The 12,981-nt window shown below is 36.7% G+C and overlaps 1 protein-coding gene across 4 annotated transcripts in view; it reads left to right on the top strand.

Annotated features, from left to right (window-relative positions):
• LOC123549674 (dynein regulatory complex subunit 6-like) overlaps positions 1 to 9,783 on the top strand; it is a 38,356-nt gene extending 28,573 nt beyond the window's left edge. For all 4 annotated transcript variants that reach the window (XM_045337962.2, XM_045337971.2, XM_045337953.2 and 1 more), the window contains exons 15-19: positions 134 to 236; positions 1,527 to 1,614; positions 1,869 to 2,006; positions 4,686 to 4,874; positions 9,623 to 9,783. In XM_045337962.2, the coding sequence (XP_045193897.2) occupies positions 134 to 236; positions 1,527 to 1,614; positions 1,869 to 2,006; positions 4,686 to 4,874; positions 9,623 to 9,741 (637 nt within the window). In that variant the 3' untranslated portion in view covers positions 9,742 to 9,783. The remainder of the gene's footprint in view (positions 1 to 133; positions 237 to 1,526; positions 1,615 to 1,868; positions 2,007 to 4,685; positions 4,875 to 9,622) is intronic.
• Positions 9,784 to 12,981: the final 3,198 nt, after the last annotated feature.

Genomic DNA, 12,981 nt, shown 5'->3' with positions numbered 1-12,981 from the left:
AAAGCTCTAAATCAGAGTCAAGCACTGAGAAAAGTCGAGCGTGCTGTCTTACGGACAGCTCTTGTTAAGTAAAGTCTTTAAAATCATACTGATTCTCTTATGTAATAAAAATTGATTAATGTTTACACTATAGGTACATAGATGTTAGTGGTTGCCATGCTGTTACAGACCTTGGTGTGAAATCCTTGTCTCAGCTGTCACAGTTAAATTCCATTAACATCAGTTATTTAAACCAGGTAACTGTGCATTTGCAAATTTCAAAACTCACAAAAACTTGATTTTTTAAAGCTATAAATTTTACACTGATTTTGGAGAAAGTTCTAACACATGCTGTTACTGTGAAGTTATATATATTTGTAGGGGACAAATTTTTGTTGATTTCGTGAATAAGTCAATCCACGAAATTTACCTTTAGCTTGCTGGTGGCAAGTGATTCTGCAGTTGCGACCAGTACAGGCCAAGATCAGCCTGCATGTCCGTGCAGGCTGATCATGGTCTGCACTGTTCGCTATTCAGTCAGTAAATTTTTAGTGAACACCACTTGAATAATAAGTGGTACTGCCCAAATTGAATGATGGATCAGTCCATTTTAGAAATTTAGCAGGCTAAGGAAACAAGATAAAAATCCATTCATTTAATATTACAAATATGAATTCCACAAATTCCTATCCCCATGTAAAGGCAGTTTTGGTCAAAATCGTGAAATTCGGTGCCTAGTAAATTAAATAATTTCACAGTATCACGGCTTTGTGACATTTTCCAGAACTTTTGACCAGTATGAGTGACTTTGTAAGGGTTTGTGGGGACAGACAAACTTTATGCACTCAACAGGACCTCTGATGTTCTATCTCATTACCATTTTTAAGTTATTAAGTTTTGCTTCTCAATATGATATTACTTATATTTTATTTCTTTGTTTTAAGTGTAACAGTTGTAGGTCTTATGTGGGGAAGTTGGCAGTTACTTGTGGAGAACAGGTTTGTACTGGTACAGAATCCAGGAACACGGGAGACAATCAAAATCCCCTTGATCAAAATCCCCTACACTGAAAAATGATAGGGTGTTACAAAATCCCCTTTATACTTTTGCAGGGGGTATCATAATCCCCTCTGTAATTTTTACTTATATCATCAAGTTCAAATACAACTATACACAATTTAAAAGTCTATTGCATAAAGCATGTAAATACAATGCCTTTAGCAAACATAATTTAATTTGGAGCACTGATATCTATATCATCTATAATGAAAATCACAGAGGGGATTATGATACCCCATGCAAAAGTATGAAGGGGATTTTGTAACACCCAGTCATTTTTCAGTGGAGGGGATTTTGATCAAGGGGAGTTTGATATACACTCCAGGAACACTGGTTAGGTTAACTGCCTGCCATTACATAACTGAAATACTGTTGAAACAACGGTGTTAAACCCAAAACAAACATTTAAACAAATAATTTCTGTTGACATTTAACAAAACTTTTTGACACATTTATATTCTGAGATTTTTCATGTTCTTGTTAAATAGGTAACAGAAGACAGTGTAATAAAACTTGCTCAAGTTGGCAATCTAGTGAAGTTTGTTGCCAGGGCAACCACATTTCCCTCAGATGATGGTAAGTCTAGTTTGTGTAATGGTTCACATTATGCAAAATTTAATATTTAAACTGTGGTCTAGTGTAATTAAATAATAAATATGTACATTGTTTGAATATACATCCATTATGTTTTATATTTTTAGCTCAGATTTTACTTGTTAGAAAAAATGTTGAGTTAGATGTACAGAACTACCTCAAGACTCGGAGATAATACATTTGTATTGCTGTGTTACTAAAGTCTAGTTTCACATGAAAATTATTCATTCTTTCAGTAATTACAGAATTAGTTACTTTGTGTCCCAGACTAAATCATATAGATCTCAGTGGATGTTTTCAAGTAACAAATAAGATGTTTGAGGGCTTCAGGAATAGACCAGAGTCAAACAAAACTGTTGATCTTGTACTTGGAGGTTAGTTAACTTCAGCAGATGCGCAATCATAGTTTATTTGATTGATCAAATACGAAATATATAAGTGGAGTAGATTTTTAGCCAACCATCATCAGATGGTGGGCTATTCAAATCACTCTGCGTCCGTGGTCCGTCCGTCATTCCATCTGTCCATTAACAATTTCTCTTTATCGCATCTCCTCAGAAACTACTAGGGAGATTTTGACCAAACTTTGTCAGAATGATGTATTGGTACCCTAGTTGTGTCCCCCTGAAAATCAGACTGGTTCAACAATTTTTGAGTGAGTTATGGCCCTTTGTTTATTTCTATTATTTACATAGATTTATATAGGGAAAAACTTTGAAAATCATCTTGTCCAAAACCACAGAGCCTAGGGCTTTTATATTTGGTATGAAGCATCATCTAGTGGTTCTCTGCCAAGATGATTCAAATTATTTCCCTGGGGTCAAATATGGCCCCGCCCCGGGGGTCACATGGTTTATATAGACTTGTATAGGGAAAAACTTTGAAAAACTTCTTGTCCAAAACCACAGGGCCTAGGGCTTTGATGTTTTGTATGTGACATCATCTAGTGGTCTTGTTCAAATTACCTCCCTAGGGTCAAATATAGCCCCGCCCTGGGGGTCATATGGTTTACATGGACTTATATAGGGAAAAACTTTGAAAATCTTCTTGTCCAAACCACAAAGCCTAGGGCTTTGATATTTGTAATGTAGCATCATCTAGTGGTTCTCTACCAAGTTTGTTCAAATTATCCCCCTTGGGTCAAATATGGCCCCGCCCCGGGGGTCACATGGTTCATATAGACTTATATAGGGAAAAGCTTTTAAAATCGTCAATAACCTACAATATTCAAATTTGGACCACATGTATAGTTTTGAGTGGCAAGATGAACCTTGTCTTGAGTTGACCGTGATTTTGACCTAGTGACCTACTTTTACATTTCTGTAGCTACAGCCTTCAAATTTGGACCACATGCATAGTTTTGTGCACTAGAAAAAACTTTGACCTTGACATTGACCTAGTGACCTACTTTCACATTTTTGAAGGTACAGGCTTCAAATTTGGTCCACATGCATAGTTTCATGTTCCAAAATGAAATTTGACATTGATTTTGACCTAGTGACCTACTTTCACATTTCTCAAGCTACAGCCTTCAAATTCGGACCACATGCATAGTTTTGTGTACCGAAAAAAACTTTGACCTTTACATTGACTTAGTGACCTACTTTCACATTTTTGAAGTTACAGGCTTCAAATTTGGACCACATGCAAAGTTTTGTGTTTCGAAATGAAATTTGACCTTGATTTTGACCTAGTGACCTACTTTCACATTTCTCAAGCTACAGCCTTCAAATTTGGACCACATGCATAGTTTTGTGCACTGGAGAAACTTTGACCTTGACATTGACCTAGTGACCTACTTTCACATTTCTGAAGATACAGGCTTCAAATTTGGACCACTTGCATAGTTTCATGTTCCAAAATGAAATTTGACCTTTATTTTGACCTAGTGACCTACTTCCACATTTCTCAAGCTACAGCATTCAGATTTTGACCACATGCATAGTTTTGTGTACCGAAAAAAAACTTTGACCTTGACATTGACCTAGTGACCTACTTTCACATTTTTGAAGGTACAGGCTTCAAACTTGGACCACATGCATAGTTTTGTGTTTTTGAAATGAAATTTCACCTTGATTTTGACCTAGTGACCTACTTTCACATTTCTCAAGCTACAGCCTTCAAATTTGGACCACATGCATAATTTTGTGTACCGAAATGAACTTTGGTCTTCAGAATGACCTAGTGACCTACTTTCACATTTCTCAAGCTACAGGCTTCAAATTTGGACCACATGCATATTTTTGTGTTCTGAATTGAATTTTGACATTGACTTTTACCTAGTACCTTCTTTCACATTTCTCAAGCTGCAGCCTCCAGATTTGAAGCACATGCATAGTTTTGTATACTGAAATGAACTTTGACCTTGAAATTGATCTTGTGACCTACTTTCACATTTCTCAAGCTACAGCTTTCAAATTTGGACCACATGCATAGTGTTGTGTACTGAAATGAAATTTGACCTTGATTTTGACATTCAGCTAGTCTTGAAATTGGAACACTCAAAAATGGCTCAGTGGTGGGCGCCAAGATCACTCTGTGATCTCTTGTTTCATTTTGCTCTTCTTACATTGCTTTGCATTTGGGAGCAAATTATTCTTTTTCACTGCAAACTGGTATAGTGCTTCTCGTGCAATGATTTATTTTTTGATACATATGGATAGGTCAGCTTTAGAATAGAGACTTGAAAATTTTGGCCACATGAAGCAAATAGTTAGTGTGATGGTATTTCAGGTGCTTTGCATATTAGAAGACTAGGTGCTTCAATTAGGTGTTTTCAGTTAACTTGTATGTGCCACGGTTCAGTATGACCTTTCTGCCACAGATTACATGGTTAAAATTAGCTGAAGTAACACCTGTTGATAAGTTGATTACATGTACAAATCTCAGGGATGTTATTACAATATATATACTAAACTAATGGCTACTGTCTGGACTGTTTTACCCCCTCATATTGTTTCCAGTAATAGAATTCTCCAATGAATATGCAAATGAACTATGTCGGAAATGTCAGTTTGAATTCTACTCAGTCTACTGTTTTATTTACTTGACAGGTACTTCTGTAGACTGGTTATCAGATGATGTAGACTGGATTAAAACAGGAATTATACATCTTAATGTCTCGATGTATAATTTTGCTATAGATGATTTACGGGCTGATCGAGATATTGTCTTACCTTCCTATGATGAGGAGAACTGGGATGATGAAATTGATGAATACCCTCCCCATCCTCCTCTTTCAGGTATATAAATAACCTTGTCATCTTTTTTTTATAAGGTAAACATTAAACTGATTCGGTTAAATTGACCTTTCAGCTTAGTAGTGAAGTGTAACTATTCAATTTCTTCTCTAATTTGCAAAGATGCAACATTGAAGGGTGTGCTTGATTTATTATATGTATTCATAAAGTAGAGATGGTATTTACATATGAACTAGCAACATGATTTAAATTGCCCATTAATCAAATATTTACTTACTATTCACTTCTTGGAAATGTCACCCAAGCATTGTGCTACTTTCACTCTCTGACAAGCTGTCATTGTACAGATTTCTTATGAGCACCACTTATTCCATTCGTTTTCTAGCTTGACTGTACAAAGTATATGGATATTTATCTTACTCACCCTTGCATAGGTGTCCATACGCAGAACTTGGTTAAAATGTTTATAACACTTTTACTTTTTCTCTGTTATTTCTTAATGGATTTGCTTCCTTATTTTCATTCAGAATTATATGATACATGGGCAATATCTATCATACCGCTCAGCTCAATAGGGAGAGCCCAGATCTACAGATCTCGGGGTCGTGAGTTCGAGCCCTGGGTGAGGCGTATGTTCTCCGTGACAATTTGTTAAAAGACATTGTGTCTGAAATCATTTGTCCTCCACCTCTGATTCATGTGGGGAAGTTTGCAGGTACTTGCAGAGAAAAGGACTGTACTGGTACAGAATCCAGGAACACTGGATAGGTTATCTGCCTGCATTTACATAACTGAAATACTGTTGAAAAACAGCGTTAAACAAATTCACCAATTATGCCCCCTATTTACCAAGAATTTCAGGTTAAAGCTTTGATACACTTGCACCCTGTCTCTGCTATTAGTAAATGGATTTGATTCAAACTTGAAAAAATGTGTTCCATGTCATCACTCACATCATATGACAAGGCCCAGATCTCTGGCACCAGTATTTCATGAATTGTGCTCCCTTTATGCTTAGAATGTCATGGTAAAGTTTTTATGCACTTCCCGCTGTCTTTTGTTATTATCACTAAATAGAGTTGATTCACACTTGAAATATTTGTTCCACATTATCACCCACATCATCTGACTTAAGGTCTAAAACTCTACCATTATACAGTCGAATACCGTTACCTCGATATTCAAGGGACTGTAAAAATTGCATCGACGTATCCGAAGTTCGACGTAACGATATCGACTATCTGGGACTACTTTGTACTTGTGTCGGACGTCTATATTGTCATAATATCCAATGCATTTTCAAAGGGTTTGAAAGGGGAAAGAAATAATATAAAACGTAAATACGATTATAATTTTATTGACAAATAAAACACCCTATTTAAATAGTACATACATACATACAACTTTTTAATTTTAAAAAAAATACGTGTAGATATTCGCATTTTTATTCCTTCCCTAAACAAGTCTGAATGTAGCGGTAATGTTCCTAGATGAGTAGTCATTTTGACTGTGCTTCAATAATGAAAATTTGCCAGTTAAATACGCATCTTATTACTCAACCCTAAATGGCAGATTTTTACTCCGTCAGACAGAAAAAATATTTCATCCAAATTAGTTGTTATATTGGAAAACAGCTTGCCCGCTGTTATATAAGACTAATTATTGGGAATTAAATGCAAACTTCCTGACATTTAAATTGGATTTAAAGATTAAATAACAAACACACAAACTAACTTGATTATGATTAATACATTGCCGGACAACAATAGGTGGATTTTCACACCTTACACATAACATGGATATTTTTTGACAAGCTGTGATATCGACGAAACCAGGTGTAAAAACAGTACAGGTAAGTTGACGGGACTGAAAAATCTCATCGAGCAAAACAAAATATCGAGCTAATCATATCGAGGTAATGATAAATAATTACATTGAAATATATAGGGAAAAATCGGGACCGACTAAAACACATCGTGCTAACCGGAGTATCGAGCTAACCGATATCGAGGTAACGATATTCAACTGTATCAGGTATTTTGCCCCTTTTCTAACTGGACTGCAATACTCACTCGAGCTATGGTGTTACACCTTGGTTAAAGTTTTGTGTGCAAGTTTGTGTTTCAGTAACCATTGCATGTATTGGGTTGAAACTTCACAAAAGGCTTCATGGTCATCAAATCAACTGAAATAACTAAGTTGGATTACACTTGATTGAGTTTTATACAAATAATGGCCTTTTTAGCTCACCTGTCAAATAGTGACAAGGTGATCTTTTGTGATCGCCTTCTCCATTGTCCGTCCGTCCACTGTTTCTTGTGAACATGATAGAGACCACATTTTGCAATCTATTTAATCAAACTTGGAAACAACTTGTATTGGCATAATATCTCGGATCCTTTAGAGAACTGGCCAGATCCCATTATGGGTTCCAGAGTTATGGCCCCTTGAAGGGCCAAAATTTGCTATTATTGGCTTGTGAACACGATGGAGACCACATTTTGCAATCAACTTTAACTAAACTTGCACTCAACTTGCATTGGCATAATATCTTGGTTCCTTTCGAAAACTGGCCAGATCCCATGATGGATTCCAGAGTTATGGCCCCTTAAAAGGCCAAAATTTTCTGTTTTGGCTTTTGCAGCCATGTAGAGACTTCATTAATGGTTAGATTTGATCCAAACTTGCAAAATATCTTTAACAACAATAAATCTTGGATTCCATGATGAATCCATCAGATCCAATCATAGGCTTCGGAGTTACAGCCCCTGACTGACTGCTGAAAGAGCCAAAGTTGTTAATTTTTACCTTGTGAATAGGATACAAGTGACATTTTATATTTGATTTTAACCACTCTTACACACAACTTATTATAAGTCACAATATGATCATGGTTCCTTTCGAAAACTGGCTAGATTCCATCATGGGTTCAAATTTTCTATATTGACCATTTCAACCATATGTAGGTTTCATTTATGCTTTGATTTGATACAGACTTGCACAGAATGATTATCTTAATGATCTCTAGGCCTGGGTTGAAACTGGTTCATGTCAGGTCAAAAACTAGGTCATCAGGTCAAATCAAAGGAAAAGCTTGTTAACAACCTAGAGGCCACATTTAAGACCCTATCTTCATGAAACTTGGTCAGAATATTTATCTTGATGATTTCAAGGCCAAGTTTGAAACTGGGTCATATGGGTTCAAAAACTAGGTCACCCAGTCAAATCAAAAGAAAAGCTTGTTAACACTCTTGAGGCCACATTTATGACCCTATCATCATGAAACTTGGTCAGAATGTTTATCATGATGATTCCTAGGCCAAGTTCAAAACAGGGTCATATGGGGTCAAAAACTAGGTCACTAAGTCAAATCAAAGGAAAAGCTTGTATTCACTAGAGGCCACTTTTTGCTCCAATCTTCCAGAAACTTTGTCAGAATGTTAGTTTTCATGTAATTTTGGACAAGTTTGAATCTGGGTCATGTGGGATAAAAAACTAGGTCACTGGGTCAATTGCTTGTTTACATTCAAGAGGCCATGTTTTTTGGTCAAATCTTAATGAAAATTGGTCAGAATAGTTGTCTTCATGAAATCCCTAGGTAAAACATGTTTACACTGTTATGGTGTGTTACTCAAGTGAGCGACCTAGGGCCATCTTGGCCCTCTTGTTTCTATGAAATTTGGTAATGTTTTGCATGCAAGTATCAAGCTATGTCTCGGTAACAACTGTTATAATACATATTGGATTAAAACTTTTTGCAATACTTTGCTGTCATCAAACCTACTGAAATAGCCATGTTAGGTATCTTTTGGTTGGATTGGATTTAAATTGTGGCCCTTTTTAATCTTGTGGAAATTCAGTGTTTTGCATGCAAGAAGTCTCTGTCATTACTAAATGGATATCAGTGAAACTTGAAATAGTTGTTATATATCATTACCTTCATTATATATGATAAAGGCCATGAAGCCTAGATGTATGTGACTTTATTTTTCTTTGTGTGGGGGGCATCTCTCCCCTTCTCTCCACTCCCTCTAACACACACATTTTTCCACTTTGTCAATTCAGAAAATTCACACATGAAATGTTTTATTCATCTGACAAAGTAGTGGGCAATAATAATACCCCTGTTTCTTAGGATATGGCCTTTCTTTACTACCCAGCATTGAAAAAATCCAGTATGCTGTCTACTCTGACAGCTCTTGTATGTGGAAATATACAGTCCAAGTATATTAGATAGGTATTCTTACAGTTCTACCATTTTGAAAACTCAGTGAAGCACACCTGGAATAAATCATGCATGTATATTTTTATGCCCCCGAAGGGAGGCATATTAGTTTTCAACTGTCCGTCCGTTCGTTAGTTCGTTCGTCACAACATTAACTTTTTGCATGAAGGTACCTTACTCGCAAACCACTGCACCCAGGACCTTCAAACTTCACATGCTGATAGTACTTATTAAGTACACGACCCCTACTGACTTTGGGGTCACCAGGTCAAAGGTCAAGGCAGGTCAAAGGTCAAGGCGCTGCGGGGGTCATTTGTCACCATTAGTGACAGCTCTTGTTCTATATGGGTTTATTTCTGCTCTATCCTGTTTTAAAACGACTGTCTACACTTTGTTGCCAAAGTATCTAAAAAGAACAGTCATAACACTACTATACTGTAGATCACAAATTGTAGAAACATTTCAATAGTCTATTGTCTGTACTTATTTTCAGTCTGTAAAACATTCTGTGTTTATTCAAGGAAGTTAACAGATACGATATTTATGTTTTCTGTGATTATTTCAGCTTACCAGCAGGATCATGTAGAGATGTGCAATGATTGGTGCGATGATGACGATGATTATGACGATGATTTCCTTGACAATGATGACCCATTGGAATATGAGCGATGGAATATGTCATGAAATGTTGTTGCATTGTTAAAATAAACATTGATCTGTAATACATTACGTCTTACTTGTATTTTATTTGATGTCTTGTTCATGAATTGCTTGACAGATGTTTGTCAAACGTTGTCAGAAAAACTCTTACCTTTCTCATATTTCATCAAGTGTTTCCTTTGAGAGAATTTGGGGGCTACCACAGCTGAAAAAAATTAGCATTCATGCATGAACTACAATATGTATAAACATGTATGTATTGTCCATCATGCATGTTTAAAATGATTTCTCCAAGTCGACGTTAATTGTAGATAAAATACCCATTACATTAATAGAAGACATTAAAGACAAAATCCTTTATATCCATAAGTTAGGATGCGAAGAATGACTGAAATGTTATTTGACTGGTATGAGACAATCTGGTCCATGAAAGTTGAAGGAACGGTGTTCAACTTTACTATTGCGGCGTCTTAAAGTATGTAACGGTGTCTGGGGTTCAAATCCTAAAAGTACACTCCCCAACTAAAACAGTTATGTTCAGGAAACGCCGCATGCTATATAAGATACTACAGTAACATGAGGACCAGCAAAGAAATCATCAGTGATCAACTTCTGATTTCAACAACGCCGACAAATGTCTAATACAGAGTTACACTTTATCATGTATATAATACCATCACATTTCAACTGTTTCTATTCCCGACAACTTCTAGACGGAACAAATAGACCACAGCCCCCAACACACAACCACCCACGGCACACACACACGCACTCACGCACGCACGCACACACAACTCTCATCAGACAACAGACGCTGCAGTCATTGTCCCAGCCCGTGCTGTGTTGGACATGGTAACGATGACCTTCGAATGTTTAAATTACCTGGTTTGGGAGATCAATAGTCCTGTTATATATAGACTCAGTTTAACTTTAAACTGCACAGCATCCATCTATTTAGGCTGCTGGTGGCAAATGTCTGCCTTTGCGTCCAGTGCAGACCAAGATCAGCCTGCACATCCGTGCAGTCTGATCATGGTCTGCACTGTTCGCTATTCAGTCAGTAAATTTTCATTGAACACCCCTTCTGATAATAAATGATACTGTCCAAATTGAATGATGGACCATTCCATTTTAGAAATTTAGCAGGCTAAGGGTTAAAAATGCTACCTCATTAAGTCTGATCTGTCTATCTGCTGACGAGTCGAATCTCAAAAGGGGACATAAACTGCGCGCCAACCAGCAGTACTGTTAATAAGAAGAAAAAAAGTAGAAGTACAATAGATTTGTACAGGTTCGCTAAAACAGTGTAGATTAAGAATTAGATGTGTTTAACTTGACTAATTGCCGAGACAAATTGTGGAAGATCTAGAACAACTTTGTCTAGTAAAAGGGCGTTCCACTGTACAGCTAACATGGGTATGGATGCCAGTTTTTGAATTAAATGATAAACAGAAGTGTGAGATGTTCTGCACGGGCGAGGATTTGGTGAAACATATTTCGGCAAGAGAATGAATAGCCACCGGGTTATACATAATTTTATAAAAATTATAAGCCTTTGGTCGCCCTATCGGAGGTGAGACCTCTTTCAATTTAGTGAGGTGATCATATTTGAAACACTTTCTGTATGACTGTAGTTTTGTTTGATCCAGCTGGCACCACTTTCTTGGACAGCCTCTATCTGGTCAGTTCCTGTGGGAGTGTGTGTGTGTGTGTGTGTATGTGTGCGTGTGTGGCAGGATTACTCAAACAGAGTCACTCAAATTCATTTTGAAAGACCCAGTTTAATGTCATTTCTATGATTACCTTTTCTGCTTTTTCTGTTTTATTTCGCGCCACCTTGAATGTATTCAATATGCGAGATGCCGCATATGCAAATAATCTGCACGCAAAACTTAACAGAGACCAGCGGTATTTAAACTGCGGTAAAAGTTTGAAAATTGGGTGCATACATGTCGATGATGGAAATACAGAAATCCACAAAATGCCCAAAAAGATTAGATATACTGTCGTGCCACGGCGATGATATATGCTATCGCCCGATCGATCTGTTGCGGCAGGAAGGTAGACAAAATAATTCGACGTTCAGATTGTTTTATATTTGTGACGGGCAATCTGGTGGGGATATTGCCCATATCAAAAAAAATTATCTCAATATTTCCTAAGATCGCGTCAAATTAGTTGGACTAAGCAGTAAGGGTATTGGCGATGGTTTGGTTTGTCCAGGCAGTTTAAATCCTGTAAAGGCATTTTGCCTGACAGATGTAAATCAGCACTGAAGCAGTACGACTTGGTTTTTTACCAAAATAAAACTTCTTGCTTTGAAATAGCATGCATATTACTAGTTTCAGTTACACATATATACGGTATGAACGCTCGATCAGCAAGTTGTTTGAGAAGATTCTCCCACTCCGATACAAACGCTATGGCAGAATGACGAGAGCGGCTAGCTACCATCACTAGCCCTGGTCCACAACCATATGATTATTTGCCACCCTTCATCCTGAGAAACGGGTTTGAAAAGTGAAGTCAATATATATCAGGCGGTCACATTGCTTTTACAAGATTTTCTTTTTCTTTTCTTCTTTCTTTTTTTTCCTAGTCATACCGACCGTTTACAATATTTTTAACCTTCCATAAACCAGCTAGATAGCTTCCTCGAATAAAAAACTGAGTTTTGATCCCACAACGTTGCGGGGAAAGTGAATCAAAATCCGCAACATCAACTACGGTAGTTGAAAAAACTGGCTTCAAATGAGACCATTGAACTTTTATGTCCAGGTGAACAGCTGCTGCTTTATCTATTTCACGATATTTAAAATATTGACAACCTAAATGAGATATTAATAATAAATTAGGAAAATAAATCTCGTCGTATTAGAATAATTAGCCTATAATTATAGTACAACTCTTCTAGGAGTGATTGTTAATTACAACTGACAACGTTCGCTAACGTTCGCAAACATTATTTACTAATAAAGGAGAGGTCACAATGTCATCACAGGTTGTCAGTCGCATCTGAGAAACTTGCAATTTTGTAATTTTTAGCCTATAATTCTGTTAAGAGGTCTCTTTGAGAAACCAAATTAAGTCCTAATCCGATAAGTTCTCAGATACATAGGCTACGTCAAATTGCACGAAATATATTCAAAAGTCATTTAAAAGGTCTTTAAGAGGCCCCTTTACCCCATTTGCACAAAATTTCAATAGTACTAAACTATTTTTTTAAATTACTTTTAGCGGTTTTAAACCTATTGATGTGGCCAT

The sequence above is a fragment of the Mercenaria mercenaria genome, chromosome 15 (assembly GCF_021730395.1).
Source record: "Mercenaria mercenaria strain notata chromosome 15, MADL_Memer_1, whole genome shotgun sequence".
Lineage (NCBI taxonomy): Eukaryota > Metazoa > Mollusca > Bivalvia > Venerida > Veneridae > Mercenaria > Mercenaria mercenaria.
Note: the sequence above shows the minus strand (reverse complement) of the source record. Positions and strands in the feature narration are given on the sequence as shown.